Source organism: Argopecten irradians, chromosome 9, assembly GCF_041381155.1.
Source record: "Argopecten irradians isolate NY chromosome 9, Ai_NY, whole genome shotgun sequence".
Taxonomy (NCBI): domain Eukaryota; kingdom Metazoa; phylum Mollusca; class Bivalvia; order Pectinida; family Pectinidae; genus Argopecten; species Argopecten irradians.
In genome coordinates, this window is record NC_091142.1 from 42,009,341 (window position 1) to 42,028,072 (window position 18,732).

The 18,732-nt window shown below is 36.4% G+C and overlaps 1 protein-coding gene across 1 annotated transcript; it reads left to right on the forward strand.

Moving 5' to 3' along the window:
* The first annotated feature begins 899 nt into the window (after window positions 1-899).
* Window positions 900-18,433, forward strand: LOC138330780 (uncharacterized). The gene is made up of 5 exons (XM_069278300.1): window positions 900-1,033; window positions 5,644-5,771; window positions 13,450-13,577; window positions 15,462-15,633; window positions 17,045-18,433. The coding sequence occupies exons 1-5, from the start codon at window positions 942-944 to the stop codon at window positions 17,266-17,268; spliced, it is 744 nt and encodes a 247-aa protein (XP_069134401.1). The 5' UTR covers window positions 900-941; the 3' UTR covers window positions 17,269-18,433.
* The last annotated feature ends 299 nt before the right edge of the window (window positions 18,434-18,732 follow it).

An 18,732-nucleotide genomic window follows, 5' to 3' on the forward strand; every position in this document is an offset into this window, starting at 1 on the left:
GAGTATAGATAAGATGTCTCTGTCTTACGCTCAAGATTGGAAAAAACTCCTGTTTATCAACTTGGATATATTTCTTAGCTTTTTTGAGATATGACAAAAATTCAGAGCGTATTCTAAATACACCGCAAAATTATTCCTTTAAATTTAATCTCATCCGATGAAGTTTGATGTATTTTAAGTTATGAGAAATAACATATTTTAAGCCATATAGAATGCTCATTATAGGCAAAATTGAACTCTGAATTGTTTTTAGTATTTAATCCTAAAGAGATTCTACATTCTTCATTGGCAATTTATAGGAAATTAGATTCCATTGTTGTCTGATTTCCTATTAAGGTACTGACAAGGAGCCTGGACTTGTCATCGGTAATGTGTATGATTTGATATTAAGGTACTGACCAGGTGTCTGGACTTGTCGCCAATAATTAGTATGATTTGATATTAAGGTACTGACCAGGTGTCTGGACCTGTCACCAGTAATGTGTATGATTTGATATTAAGGTACTGACCAGGTGTCTGGACTTGTCACCAGTAATGTGTATGATTTGATATTAAGGTACTGACCAGGTGTCTGGACTTGTCACCAGTAATGTGTATGATTTGATATTAAGGTACTGACCAGGTGTCTGGACTTGTCACTAGTAATGTGTATGATTTGATATTAAGGTACTGACCAGGTGCCTGGACTTGTCACCAGTAATGTGTATGATTTGATATTAAGGTACTGACCAGGTGCCTGGACTTAATGTCACCAGTAATGTGTATGATTTGAAATTAAGGTACTGACCAGGAGTCTGGACTTAATGTCACCAGTAAGGTGTATGATTTAATATTAAGGTACTGACCAGGTGTCTGGAATTTTCACCAGTAATGCATATTCGATTTGATATTAAGTTACTGACAAGGAGCCCGCACTTGTCACCGGTAATTTGTACCCAATTATGATACCGAGGACGATGTATGAACAGTGTCTGCCTGATAACTCTGTAGACTTGGCCATTTCTACTGTAGCGATACATTTTCTATCTAAACAGTAAGTATATGTAAACATCTTCGTATATCGAATCAAATATTACATGTCCACTTGGACTTTTGAACTTGTCTTAACGGCCATATTAGATAAATGGTCACAAGCCTAGAGCGGTAAACTGTTATCCGAATGAAAAACATTTGATTGGCAATACATGGTAATACATGGATTAAGCAGTTTCCTGTCTTACGCGGCCAGTTATCACCTACTAGTAAATTATGTCGTATTAAAGATATTGTTCTGAAAACAGCGACCAGTTTATGATCACGTGGCTATATATGCGTTCCGTTTTAGAAAGACACGTTTTTATACTATAAGTATTACAATCATGTGAACATACCACACATGGATGCAAATTGTCAGTGTCTTCATTATAACACCTGTTGCTTGTTTCTGGTAGACTCATACCCTGAAGTAAGATATTGCCGTTATAACACACGTCCGTCTAATGCGACAATTTATAGATTTTGGGGATGACGTTTTGTTATTAGATTTAGTCATTTATAGACGTTAGGTTTGGTGGTTAAGGACAACTGACCAGCTCCTATGATATCGATTTATCTTAGACTTAAGAACAATTGACCAGCTCCTATGACATCGATTATTCTTAGACTTAAGGACAACTTACCAGCTCCTATGAAATCGATTTATCTTAGACTTAAGGACAACTGACCAGCTCCTATGACATCGATTTATCTTAGACTTAAGGACAATTGACCAGCTCCTATGACATCGATATATCTTAGACTTAAGGACAACTTACCAGCTCCTATGACATCGATTTATGTTAGACTTAAGGACAACTGACCAACACCTATGATATCGATTTATCTTAGACTTAAGGACAATTGACCAGCTCCTATGACATCGATTTATCTTAGACTTAAGGACAACTTACCAGCTCCTATGACTCCGATTTATCTTAGACTTAAGGACAACTGACCAGCTTCTATGACATCGATTTATCTTAGACTTAAGGACAATTGACCAGCTCCTATGACATCGATATATCTTAGACTTAAGGACAATTGACCAGCTCCTATGACATCGATTTATGTTAGACTTAAGGACAACTGACCAACACCTATGACATCGATTTATCTTAGACTTAAGGACAACTGACCAGCACCTATGACATCGATTTGTCTTAGACTTAAGGACAACTGACCAACACAAATGACATCGATTTATCTTAGACTTAAGGACAATTGACCAGCACCGATGATCGATTTATCTTAGACTTAAGGACAATTGACCAGCTCCTATGACATCGATTTATCTTAGACTTAAGGACAATTGACCAGCACCTATGACATCGATTTATCTTAGACTTAAGGACAACTGACCAGCACCTATGACATCGATTTATCTTAGACTTAAGGACAATTGACCAGCTCCTATGACATCGATTTATCTTAGACTTAAGGACAACTGACCAGCACCTATGACATCGATATATCTTTGACTTAAGGACAATTGACCAGCACCTATGACATCGATTTTTCTTAGACTTAAGGACAACTGACCAGCTCCTATGACATCGATTTATCTTAGACTTAAGGACAATTGACCAGCTCATATGACATCAATTTATCTTAGACTTAATGACAACTGACCAACATCTATGACATCGATTTATCTTAGACTTAAGGACAACTGACCAGCACCTATGACATCGATTTATCTTAGACTTATGGACAACTAACCAACACCAATGACATCGATTTATGTTAGACTTAAGGACAATTGACCAGCACCTATGACATCGATTTATCTTAGACTTAAGGACAATTGACCAGCACCTATGACATCGATTTATCTTAGACTTAAGGACAATTGACCAGCACCTATGGCATCGATTTATCTTAGACTTAAGGACAACTGACCAGCTCCTTTGACATCGATTTATCTTAGACTTAAGGACAATTGACCAGCACCTATGACATCGATTTATCTTAGACTTAAGGACAATTGACCAGCACCTATGACATCGATTTATCTTAGACTTAAGGACAATTGACCAGCACCTAGGACATCGATTTATCTTAGACTTAAGGACAATTGACCAGCACCTATGACATCGATTTATCTTAGACTTAAGGACAATTGACCAGCACCTAAGACATCGATTTATCTTAGACTTAAGGACAATTGACCAGCTCCTATGACATCGATTTATCTTAGACTTAAGGACAATTGACCAGCACCTATGACATCGATTTATCTTAGACTTCAGGACAATTAACCAGCACCTATGACATCGATTTATCTTAGACTTAAGGACAATTGACCAGCACTTTTGACATCGATTTATCTTAGACTTAAGGACAACTGAACAGCACCTAGGACATCGATTTATCTTAGACTTAAGGACAACTGACCAGCTCCTATGACATCGATTTATCGTAGACTTTAGGACAATTGACCAGCACCTATGATCGATTTATCTTAGACTTAAGGACAATTGACCAGCACCTATGACATCGATTTATCTAAGACTTAAGGACAATTGACCAGCTCCTATGACATCGATTTATCTAAGACTTAAGGACAATTGACCAGCACCTATGACATCGATTTATCTTAGACTTAAGGACAATTGACCAGCACTTTTGACACCGATTTATCTTAGACTTAAGGACAATTGACCAGCACTTTTGACATCGATTTATCTTAGACTTAAGGACAATTGACCAGCACTTTTGACATCGATTTATCTTAGACTTAAGGACAATTGACCAGCACTTTTGACATCGATTTATCTTAGACTTAAGGACAACTGACCAGCTCCTATGACATCGATTTATCGTAGACTTTAGGACAATTGACCAGCACCTATGATCGATTTATCTTAGACTTAAGGACAATTGACCAGCACCTATGACATCGATTTATCTAAGACTTAAGGACAACTGACCAACATCTATGACATCGATTTATCTTAGACTTAAGGACAACTGACCAGCACCTATGACATCGATTTATCTTAGACTTAAGGACAACTGACCAGCACCTATGACATCGATTTATCTTAGACTTAAGGACAATTGACCAGCACTTTTGACATCGATTTATCTTAGACTTAATGACAACTGACCAACATCTATGACATCGATTTATCTTAGACTTAAGGACAACTGACCAGCACCTATGACATCGATTTATCTTAGACTTAAGGACAATTGACCAGCCGCTATGACATCGATTTATCTTAGACTTAGGACAATTGACCAGCCGCTATGACATCGATTTATCTTAGACTTAAGGGCAATTGACCAGCTCCTATGACATCGATTTATCTTAGACTTAAGGACAATTGACCAGTACCTATGACATCGATTTATCTTAGACTTAAGGACAACTGACCAGCACCTATGACATCGATTTATCTTAGACTTAAGGACAATTGACCAGCACCTATGACATCGATTTATCTTAGACTTAAGGACAATTGACCAGCACCTATGACATCGATTTATCTTAGACTTAAGGACAATTGACCAGCACCTATGACATCGATTTATCTTAGACTTAAGGACAATTGACCAGCACCTAGGACATCGATTTATCTTAGACTTAAGGACAATTGACCAGCACCTATGACATCGATTTATCTTAGACGTAAGCTAGCTCCATACTTTTGGTAAAACCAAAGTCATTTTTTTCTTACAGGTCTTACTTTTTTTTTTGCATTTTACATGTAATATTCGGCTGAATGTATTCTCGTTCATGTTGATTTTTTGTCCGGAATTTCAAACGATAGATACAAAACTCTTATATTTTTACAAATGCTAACTGATTTTCGTTATTTCCCAGGACGGTTTCTATACGTAATTATCATGTTTAGTCATAGTTTCGCCCCTAAAAATCAACTGATAGGCCAAAAAGGAAATGAAAACCCATGTCAATTTATAATATTTATATATGATATGCCTAAGGTAATATTTTTTTCAAATATCGTGTAAAACATGGGGTCCACGTTGAAATTTTTCACAATTTTGTAAGCTTGAAGTTTGTAACTTTCAACCCTACCCCCATGTCATCCAGTCATTTTAAACTATTTTTTAAAAATCATGCCGCAAAAATACATTCCACATCAGTTCATATGTTTTTGTGATAGTATATCTGGTTTATGACTGTTTTTTTAATGATTATCTCCAAATTTTGTGTTTTAAGAAAATCCGTATGCGATTTTCAAGAATTCCGGAATTTCGGTCCGGACCGGTCCTTACCTATCATTTATTGCGACGAACGTCATTTCCGTTGTTTTAGATCCATTACCATTTACGACAGGGACCGCAAAAACCTCAGGGATATCATCTAATTTTTACTTCATTGCTTTTATTCGATATATTTAATTATTCATTAAATGTAGACAATGTTCACCTATTGAAAATATGCAAGTGGAATGTCGTAGCGTATCGGAAACCATTATGGAATTCAAAACAACCTCCGCAGCTTCCGGTATAGCGTCATATGAATCGGCGCGGTTTTCAAAAGTATGGACCTACCTTTAGTAGGAGGCTATTACATGCAGTCGATACATATAACAAAATATATACAGTATAAATATAATCCTTTATTGATTAAAAAAAAGTTACAATTATTTCCAGAGTCTGTCAGATCAAAAATGGTGTCATGTTCGAAGAGGCGGACGAAGAAGAACGCCAATTGATGAGAGAACAAGGGAAAGCAGACTGGAGGGCTTTTGTACTTTCAAGGGGACGGGAACTCAAGCCAGGTTTGATTTGGTTTCGGATACATTCTCAACCAGATGCTTACAACATAATCACCATACACGGTTGAAATCTTACAATACAAGAATTACTATCATGGCATTTTCCTAAGCCTCGCAGCTAATTAAACATGGTATTGTAAGATAGTAACGACCATGTATACTCTCCTGTAAGGTCATACGCACCATGTATACTCTCCCATAATAGGTCATACGCACCATGTATACTCTCCCATAATAGGTCATACGCACCATGTATACTCTCCCAAAATAGGTCATACGCACCATGTATACTCTCCCAAAATAGGTCATACGCACCATGTATACTCTCCCATAATAGGTCATACGCACCATGTATACTCTCCCATAATAGGTCATACGCACCATGTATACTCTCCCATAATAGGTCATACGCACCATGTATACTCTCCCATAATAGGTCATACGCACCATGTATACTCTCCCATAATAGGTCATACGCACCATGTATACTCTCCCATAATAGGTCATACGCACCATGTATACTCTCTCGTTATAGGTAATACGCACCATGTATACTCATGTATTAGTCTCTCGTTATAGATAATACGCACCATGTATACTCTCTCTTTATAGGTAATACGCACCATGTATACTCTCTCGTTATAGGTAATACGCACCATGTATTACTCTCAGTTATAGGTAATAGGCAACATGTATAAACTCTCGTTATAGGTAATACGCACCATGTATACTCTCTCGTTATAGGTAATACGCACCATGTATACTCTCTCGTTATAGGTAATACGCACCATGTATACTCTCTCGTTATAGGTAATACGCACCATATACTCTCTCTTAGGTAATACGCACCATGTATACTCTCTCGTTATAGGTAATACGCACCATGTATACTCTCTCGTTATAGGTAATACGCACCATGTATACTCTCTCGTTATAGGTAATACGCACCATGTATACTCTCTCGTTATAGGTAATACGCACCATGTATTACTCTCTCGTTATAGGTAATACGCACCATGTATACTCTCTCGTTATAGGTAATACGCACCATGTATTACTCTCTCGTTATAGGTAATACGCACCATGTATTACTCTCTCGTTATAGGTAATACGCACCATGTATACTCTCTCGTTATAGGTAATACGCACCATGTATGTATCTCTCGTTATAGGTAATACGCACCATGTATTACTCTCTCGTTATAGGTAATACGCACCATGTATACTCTCTCGTTATAGGTAATACGCACCATGTATTACTCTCTCGTTATAGGTATAATACGCACCATGTATACTCTCTCGTTATAGATAATACGCACCATGTATACTCTCTCGTTATAGGTAATACGCACCATGTATACTCTCTCGTTATAGGTAATACGCACCATGTATACTCTCTCGTTATAGGTAATACGCACCATGTATACTCTCTCGTTATAGGTAATACGCACCATGTATACTCTCTCGTTATAGGTAATACGCACCATGTATTACTCTCTCGTTATAGGTAATACGCACCATGTATTACTCTCTCGTTATAGGTAATACGCACCATGTATACTCTCTCGTTATAGGTAATACGCACCATGTATACTCTCTCTCGTTATAGGTAATACGCACCATGTATACTCTCTCGTTATAGGTAATACGCACCATGTATACTCTCTCGTTATAGGTAATACGCACCATGTATACTCTCTCGTTATAGGTAATACGCACCATGTATACTCTCTCGTTATAGGTAATACGCACCATGTATACTCTCTCGTTATAGGTAATACGCACCATGTATACTCTCTCGTTATAGGTAATACGCACCATGTATACTCTCTCGTTATAGGTAATACGCACCATGTATTACTCTCTCGTTATAGGTAATACGCACCATGTATACTCTCTCGTTATAGGTAATACGCACCATGTATTACTCTCTCGTTATAGGTAATACGCACCATGTATACTCTCTCGTTATAGGTAATACGCACCATGTATACTCTCTCGTTATAGGTAATACGCACCATGTATACTCTCTCGTTATAGGTAATACGCACCATGTATTAGTCTCTCGTTATAGGTAATACGCACCATGTGTTACTCTCTCGTTATAGGTAATACGCACCATGTATACTCTCTCGTTATAGGTAATACGCACCATGTATACTCTCTCGTTATAGGTAATACGCACCATGTATACTCTCTCGTTATAGGTAATACGCACCATGTATACTCTCTCGTTATAGGTAATACGCACCATGCATATATACTCTCTTGTAAGGTCATACGCACCATGTATTAGTCTCTCGTTATAGGTAATACGCACCATGTGTTACTCTCTCGTTATAGGTAATACGCACCATGTATTACTCTCTCGTTATAGGTAATACGCACCATGTATACTCTCTCGTTATAGGTAATACGCACCATGTATTACTCTCTCGTTATAGGTAATACGCACCATGTATACTCTCTCGTTATAGGTAATACGCACCATGTATATCTCTCGTTATAGGTAATACGCACCATGTGTTACTCTCTCGTTATAGGTAATACGCACCATGTATTACTCTCTCGTTATAGGTAATACGCACCATGTATACTCTCTCTCGTTATAGGTAATACGCACCATGTATAATCTCTCGTTATAGGTAATACGCACCATGCATTACTCTCTCGTTATAGGTAATACGCACCATATATACTCTCTCGTTATAGGTAATACGCACCATATATACTCTCTCGTTATAGTAATACGCACCATGTATTACTCTCTCGTTATAGGTAATACGCACCATGTATATACTCTCTCGTTATAGGTAATACGCACCATGTATACTCTCTCGTTATAGTAATACGCACCATGTATTACTCTCTCGTTATAGGTAATACGCACCATGTATTACTCTCTCGTTATAGATAATACGCACCATTATACTCCCGTTATGTAATACGCACCATGTATACTCTCTCGTTATAGGTAATACGCACCATGTATACTCTCTCGTTATAGATAATACGCACCATGTATACTCTCTCGTTATAGGTAATACGCACCATGTATTACTCTCTCGTTATAGGTAATACGCACCATGTATACTCTCCGTTATAGGTAATACGCACCATGTATTACTCTCTCGTTATAGGTAATACGCACCATGTATACTCTCTCGTTATAGGTAATACGCACCATGTATACTCTCTCGTTATAGATAATACGCACCATGTATACTCTCTCGTTATAGGTAATACGCACCATGTATTACTCTCTCGTTATAGGTAATACGCACCATGTATTACTCTCTCGTTATAGGTAATACGCACCATGTATACTCTCTCGTTATAGGTAATACGCACCATGTATTACTCTCTCGTTATAGGTAATACGCACCATGTATTACTCTCTCGTTATAGGTAATACGCACCATGTATTACTCTCTCGTTATAGGTAATACGCACCATGTATTACTCTCTCGTTATAGGTAATACGCACCATGTATACTCTCTCGTTATAGGTAATACGCACCATGTATTAGTCTCTCGTTATAGGTAATAAGCACCATGTATTACTCTCCGTTATAGGTAATACGCACCATGTATTACTCTCTCGTTATAGGTAATACGCACCATGTATTACTCTCTCGTTATAGGTAATACGCACCATGTATTACTCTCTCGTTATAGGTAATACGCACCATGTATTACTCTCTCGTTATAGGTAATACGCACCATGTATTACTCTCTCTCGTTATAGGTAATACGCACCATGTATTACTCTCTCGTTATAGGTAATACGCACCATGTATTACTCTCTCGTTATAGGTAATACGCACCATGTATACTCTCTCGTTATAGGTAATACGCACCATGTATTACTCTCTCGTTATAGGTAATACGCACCATGTATACTCTCTCGTTATAGGTAATACGCACCATGTATTACTCTCCGTTATAGGTAATACGCACCATGTATTACTCTCTCGTTATAGGTAATACGCACCATGTATACTCTCTCGTTATAGGTAATACGCACCATGTATTACTCTCTCGTTATAGGTAATACGCACCATGTATTACTCTCTCGTTATAGGTAATACGCACCATGTATTACTCTCTCGTTATAGGTAATACGCACCATGTATTACTCTCTATTTATAGGTAATAACGCACCATGTATTACTCTCTCGTTATAGGTAATACGCACCATGTGTTACTCTCTCGTTATAGGTAATACGCACCATGTATTACTCTCTATTATATAGGTCATACGCACCATGTATTACTCTCTCGTTATAGGTAATACGCACCATGTATTACTCTCTCGTTATAGGTAATACGCACCATGTATACTCTCTCGTTATAGGTAATACGCACCATGTATTACTCTCTCGTTATAGGTAATACGCACCATGTATACTCTCTCGTTATAGGTAATACGCACCATGTATACTCTCTCGTTATAGGTAATACGCACCATGTATTACTCTCTCGTTATAGGTAATACGCACCATGTATTACTCTCTCCTTATAGGTAATACGCACCATGTATACTCTCTCGTTATAGGTAATACGCACCATGTATACTCTCTCTTCCCTGACTCTCTCGTTATAGGTAATACGCACCATGTATACTCTCTCGTTATAGGTAATACGCACCATGTATTACTCTCTCGTTATAGGTAATACGCACCATGTATACTCTCTCGTTATAGGTAATACGCACCATGTATACTCTCTCGTTATAGGTAATACGCACCATGTATACTCTCTCGTTATAGGTAATACGCACCATGTATACTCTCTCGTTATAGGTAATACGCACCATGTATACTTCTCGTTATAGGTATACGCACCATGTATACTCTCTCGTTATAGGTAATACGCACCATGTATACTCTCTCGTTATAGGTAATACGCACCATGTATTACTCTCTCGTTATAGGTAATACGCACCATGTATACTCTCTCGTTATAGGTAATACGCACCATGTATTACTCTCTCGTTATAGGTAATACGCACCATGTATACTCTCTCGTTATAGGTAATACGCACCATGTATACTCTCTCGTTATAGGTAATACGCACCATGTATTACTCTCTCGTTATAGGTAATACGCACCATGTATTACTCTCTCGTTATAGGTAATACGCACCATGTATACTCTCTCATTATAGGTAATACGCACCATGTATACTCTCTCGTTATAGGTAATACGCACCATGTATACTCTCTCGTTATAGGTAATAAGCACCATGTATTACTCTCCCGTTATAGGTAATACGCACCATGTATACTCTCCCGTTATAGGTAATACGCACCATGTATACTCTCTCGTTATAGGTAATACGCACCATGTATTACTCTCCGTTATAGGTAATACGCACCATGTATTACTCTCCGTTATAGGTAATACGCACCATGTATTACTCTCTCGTTTTAGGTAATACGCACCATGTATACTCTCTCGTTATAGATAATACGCACCATGTATTCTCTCCCGTTATAGATAATACGCACCATGTATAGTCTCTCGTTATAGGTAATAAGCACCATGTATTACTCTCCGTTATAGGTAATACGCACCATGTATAATCTCTCGTTATAGGTAATACGCACCATGTATACTCTCTCGTTATAGGTAATACGCACCATGTATACTCTCTCGTTATAGGTAATACGCACCATGTATTACTCTCTCGTTATAGATAATACGCACCATGTATACTCTCTCGTTATAGGTAATACGCACCATGTATACTCTCTCGTTATAGGTAATACGCACCATGTATACTCTCTTTTAAGGTAATACGCACCATGTATAATCTCTCGTTAGAGGTTAAAAGCACCATGCATACTCTTGTGAGTGGTCATATCCAACGTGAGGAAGGCTCTTGGTTCTATCCCCTGGTCGAGACACGCCAAAGTCTATAAAAGTGTTTCGTTTTTCGTTTGCGTTTTCGTTCGTTTTCGTTTAACATTTCGTTTGCGTTTTGCGTTTCGTGCTCGTTTCGAGTGAATGTTAAACGCATTAAGTACTGTAGTTTCTGCTCCTGCTTAGGGCACAGTGATCGCATTTCAACTGAACTAATTTATGGATACTATTATGGACGGCAGTATCTTGTGAATATAGTGTTCTGATGAAGGAAGGGTTACAAAGATACTAACATGTACGTACAAAATATTAACTTGTACGTACAATATACTAACATGTACGTACAAGACATCAGCTTGTTCTTACGAGATACTAATTTGTACTACATGATATTGGCTTATATGTTTACGATACCACCTTGTACGTACAAGATACTGGTTTATATGTACAAGATACTAGGTTGTACGTATAAAATACTGACTTATATGTATACGATACCACCTTGTACATACAAGATACTGGCTTATATAAATACGATACCACCTTGTACGTACAAGATACCAATTTGTACGTATAAAATACTAACTTATATGTATACGATACCAGCTTATACATGTACGTAAAAGATACTGGCTTATATGTACAAGATACTAGGTTGTACGTACAAGTTACTGACCTCTATGTAAAAGATACTAAGTTGTACGTACAATATACGTTCAGTATTCTGTTATGCCTGATTTCACTGTAACGGAAGAAGGCATGCTCAAACTCCTCAAAAATCTCAACCCTACTAAAACAGCTGGTCCGGACAACCTTAAACCTAAAATCCTTAAAGAATTGACAGAAGATATAGCACCTATCCTAACCATTATCTACCAGCAGCCTCTTGTCCTTGGCAAAGTACCATCCGACTGGAAAACAACTTATGTCACACCCCTATATAATAAAGGACCCAAGTATGCACCTAAAAATCATCGTCCTATTTCATTAACATGTATATGCAGCAAGATCACGGAGCTAATCATTGTCAGATCATGACACATCCAGATACAAAAGACATCTTGTATTCTCTCCAGCATGGCTTCCGCAAAATAAGATCATGCGAAAGCCAGCTGATTGAGTTCATAGATGGAATCTCGAACAAAATAGATGAGAGCAATCAGACAAACATTTTCATTATGGACTTCTCCAATGCATTTGATAAAGTTAGTCATCCCCTTATTATTCACAAGTTGAGGCACTATGGGATATGGTATAAATGACTCTGTCACGTCCTGGATTGAAGACTTCTCATCAGAAAGAACACAGGCTGTTCTCGTGGAAGGAGAGAAGTCAGTTTATGTGAATGTATTATCTGGGGTCCCTCAATGCTCGGTCATCGGCCCCGCCCTATATAAATGTCACATACCAATAAGATTAGATGCCACAGTTTATTAAGATGTACGTACAATGTACTAGCATGTACGTACAAGATACTGACTTGTACGGACAGTATACTAACATGTACGTACAATATACTAACATGTACGGACAATATACATACTTGTAAGTACAATATACTAACTTGCATGTAACAAATGTACAAGATTATGATAGTATATACTGTCCCTAAAACGCCGCCGTAATTAGGTATACATGTATGAATCAATGTACATATTGTTATATTCAAACGTACAGGTTTATATAAGTTCCCTTCAAGTCGTCTGTTTATAAACTATTACCAGTTTTCGTTTGTTAAATAAAACCTTCATATCCTATGCAAGAATTGATTGAGTATTATGATCCTAGACCTATTGATGAATTTATGTTGTAGGCGGAGCTCTCGTCGTTTTGTCCGTTTCGTCAAATGAACATGGACAACTACCATCGTATTTTGATGCCGGACATGCTGTTTTGGGGCGGATCGCGTCTGAAATGACCACAGAAGGAATCCTCACACAGGTATGTAAATTCATAAATTGTTCAATATGAGAGTAATATCTGTAATGTTAACCATGTTGCAGATAACTCCAGACTTGTTCAATATGTTTTAAATGTGGCTCATACATTTTATATTTGTTGTCGCCATCCAAATATTTTACGCAGAAACTTTATTCGGACTTGCATGTGTTGTGAATGTGATGATCCGGAATAAGCCTACATTTGCATATTTTGTGATGATTTAGATTTGACTTCGTTTATATGTCTTGTGAATGCATCTTCGTGAAAATATACAAATGCAAATTTAATGTATCTGTTTTCATGGTATAAAATTTACATTTTTACTTCACTCCGTCTCAATGAAACTAGTAATCTCCGACCACTTCATTTCGCCGGCGTGAGAATACATTTATATATTGTTTACATTGTGACCTAGTTTTACACCACTTCAGTTTTGAATGAGCTCTCTGTGGTTTGGCCTATCATTGAACATTTAGAATCACAGACAGAAATGCTTGATAAATTGATATTTGAATCGGTCAGTAATTTAATATAAAACATACCGAACGCAGTGAGGTTCACCACTCATCGCTAGTAGGCATAATCGAACGGAAATCGATAATGTCCATTACCAGCGAAACGATTCCGTGAGTGTCAAAACCAGCGGTATTGGGGGGTCGTTGGAAATCGATGTTTCCCTACTTACATTATACAGGTTTTAATCTCAAAACTCCTGTTGACAACGAAGTCATCACATTTCAAGATTAACACAGAAGTCTTCCAATGATCTGCGACTAAATCCAACATTTTAAGACGTTTTATTGAGCCCCAGAAGCATGGTTATTGGACTGTATCGCATACCATAGAGACAGGGGTTGGATTTGACAACAGGTTTAGTTAATACATATTTAAATGTAAGCTACAAATAATTACCAGGCGAAAATACAACATTTAGTTACATTCCACATTAAATTCAATTTATTTTTAAAAGGTTTGATTATGTGTAGAAACCAACTATTCATTATTTCACCACAATCGTCATTTTCTTCGAAACCGGATCACACATTGACTACACTGCAAGTACAATGCAGCAATTTTTGTATTTGAAGCGACATAAGAATGTTTTAATTCTTGCACATAAAACAATATTTCAAAATCGCTGCTTTTAATCGTAATAACGCACAAAGAATGGAAATATTTTCGGAACTATATTTTGTGTTGCCATGGTGACGAGAAGAACTGGCTGGCGTCTGTTCCGCAGCTGTACATACATGTACGATAATTAGTACAATATTGCAAATTTGTGTGATAATGTTATATCGAATACATATAATCCGACAGTATTTTCAACGGCGGGAGTTTTTAATTGGTTAACGTAAATATAAAGAATGATTATCAATGTTGTTGCTTGCATTGGCTGATGAAGAAAATTGATCTCGTGCAAATGTAACTTTAACTGCTTCTCAGTTCACTTCATTTGCACGTGATCAACTTTCGTTATCATTCAATGCAAGCAACAGAATTGACAGTCAATCCTTAAATGTTTGATAAAGCAGTATGAGTTGTCAATGTTTGATAAAGCAGTATGAGTTGTCAATGTTTGATAAAGCAGTGTGAGTTGTCTATGTATGATAAAGCAGTATGGGTTGTCAATGTTTGATAAAGCAGTATGGGTTGTCAATATTTGATAAAGCAGTATGAGTTGTCAATGTATGATAAAGCAGTTATTGTATGAGTTGTCAATGTTTGATAAAGCAGTATGAGTTGTCATTGTTTGATAAAGCATTATGAACTGTCAATGTTTAATAAAGCAGTAAGAGTTGTCAATGTTTGATAAAGCATTATGAACTGTCAATGTTTAATAAAGCAGTATGAGTTGTTTTGTTCATTCTTATATTCATATAGGAGGAGTATCGAGCAATGAACCTCCAAGCCCTTTATGGTAGAAACGAGGATGATCTGAGGGAGCCATTTACAAGTGGACTAACAAGAATAGAGGAACTCGGACTAGAACTGGTGACAACTAAATTAAGCAGATGGCATTTCCATCATCGTATATTCGACATTATTGACAAAGGTATTTTTGTTTGACAATGAGACAGCTCTGGTCAAGTGGTTGATAAATTTATATTAAATATTCTACTACCATTTCAGGTTCAAGGAAGAGCAGCATTTTTTCATATGAAACATCATTGTTAATATCATTGAAATATTCTACGTTTATTTGATGCCCGGATGTGTTACAACAATCGTAAGTACGTAGTGGACACCAATAACGAGGAGGACAGAGATAATTACTACTTTCACTTTAACAAGTTTAGGTTCTAGGTAAATCCAAATATAGTGCCCTCTCTGAATAAATTATACATTGAAATTAAAATAGCTGGCAGGTTTCCACAGGGGGAACAAGATTAAAGTGACTGCAGATCTATAATGGCGACGATGCAAAAATACAAGGAACTGTCTGTTCACAGAATAGACGGGTATATTTCTGTAATAACCATGACTTATAACAATAATTGTAACATCTGAAGCGTATGTAATCTACATAGACATCCACAGAGGGCTGAATGTAAAACTGCGTATGATTAGGACAACAGAAATGTGGTGACTAGGATAAACTCTACACAGTTATAAGGTAACCATGATATAAATAATACGGTCTATGGTTCAGGTACTGTAGTCGAGGGTATATTGTATAAAAGTGATTGATTTTTTCCGTTGGAACATGAATTATATTTCATATAAAAGATTTCTTTAAAACCCGATACACTGCACCATTTGAGATATCGATTCATACACAGGATTGTTCTCTTTTCCAGCTTCCCTTTAGATGTCACGAAAAATTTTGAGTGATAAAAATAGTATCAATTGATATCGGCAATATGAATATTTACCGAAAATACGACATTGCAATTTACATGTATTTTTGCATGGCATATCAATATAAAAAATCTCTTCCGTATATTGATTAATTAAGCTTGTTCGAACGCCAATTAAACTGTTTGTAGATGATTGTTCTTTCTAATAACGTCGGATGTGTACTGTAGATGATTGTTTTTTCTTAATAACGTCGGATGTGTACAATTTGCTTGACCGAATTCTAGCTAACGCCATAACCAATATATAGATAATACATGAATTGATAGGAATTTTCTGGACAATTGATCGAGATCGGGTATCTCAGTCTTGGGCTAAAATTTTGTAACATCCCATCCTCGGCTAACGCCTCCGTTAGGATTATGTTACAAAATCTTAGCCCTCGAATGAGAAAACTCGATGTCGATCACTTACAGGTAACAGTTTTTATTAATCTTTGGTGGAGACACAACAAATTCAGTTAACCATTAAAAACCTCACACTGTATTTGTAGAAATAGGCAAATCATATTAGGGTGAATTTGCATTTGAAAAATCTAGAATTGTACTATACAATCAATGCAGACAAATGTTCACTATTTTTAATAATACTCTCTTATCATTTGGCAGATACTACAGACAAGCTGAACTATTCCAAGATGATAGTTGCTATGGTGTTTCCATGGCTGCATCATGTTTTGTGCGGAGGATTGTCAAATTCAAGGTCCGAGGAGGAAAAAGAAGAAATCATCACCCAATACTTTGACAGATTACAAACGTACGCCTACAATCATTCTGACTTCATACCGTACATTTTCTTTACAGAGGTTGTGATCAAAAGAAACAAAAAATAGGCAAAGCAACTCTGACAAGTTGGTACTGATGTGAGAAATTTACTAACACTGACTCCTATATATATGGGAGTGTAAAAATTAAATTTGTATACATAGCTGACACTTTAGTCGAAGAGATATATAGCAACCAGATTAATGATAATTGTATTTTCGCGGTCGTGAAATGGCCACCCCGACTCTTGGGGTGGTGATGCTGTTAGCTATCTGTGTGAGCCGTATTGTATCCTCTAAAATAAATATATATACACACACTTGTGTGGAAGAATGATGAAAATTCATACCATATATAAGTGGAGTAATATAATTTGAACATTTCCCCGAGTAATTTATATATTTTGAAAATAACATAAACAACCAATTTTTATAAATCATTAGCTCATTCATTTAATCTTCAAATGCCCAATGGATGCTGCATAGTAAATTTAAGTAATAAACGGTTACCAGATTGGACATAAAATTGGTATGAAGCCCATCCGGAAGGTAGGAGTTCATAGCCTGATATTTCTCATATGATATAACATAGATTAAGCGGAAAACTGAACGTAGATTAATACTAAACAATAACAGCAAAAAATGTTACACATGATGACGTCATGTAAATGTTGACATTATACTATATAAAAGGGAGGTAAATTTAAACTATTCTATTATACTAAGGTTTAGTTTTTTGCCGTTTCTTTCTTACGTAGTATTTGTATACATTTTCTAAAAATGAAACATTTCAAAGGAATTTCATTGTTTTTCTAAATTGCAGTACTTGTGATGTGTAACAATGGGTATATGGAAGAATTAAGAATGTAGTCTCATGGTAAGGGAGACAGATTATGATTTTCTCATGCAGACGGTTGAATTATGACACTGCCACACGCTCTTCAAGCATTTGAATGACCGAGATTTGATAAATATCCCCATTTCTGAAGTTTGAACTTATGAATAAATTATGTTATTGGTTTTAGAAATAACAACACTAATTAGCCCATCAATCTTATATTGCTATTTGATGGTAAATATATATTGAATTAACATTGTTATTTGTTTTAAAGCTAAAAGTATTGATCCTACAATGAATGTATAAAAAAGTATATACAATAGATATCTCTATTTCAATGAAAAACTGAAGGTTTTGTTTGTGCTATAATGCTCTATCTTGAAAATTGACATATAAAAGGCAACTAAGTAACTTTTTAGTTCATTATTTTTCTATAAAATTTAAACTCACAATTTTGATCTATTTTCATTTTTGTGATAATGTTTTAGGTAATTTGCATGCATTTTTTACCTAATTTTCACCAAAATTTATCTCTAAAAATTAATTATGACAAGAAGTAAAGCATTTTTTCTTGAAAAAGCATTGATATATACCACATCAATTAAACAATACATATATCATAGAATAGTTTGTTAAAGAATTTTATTTACGGAGCGGATTTAGTGACTAGTGTTGTTTTTTCATGCGTAGAAACT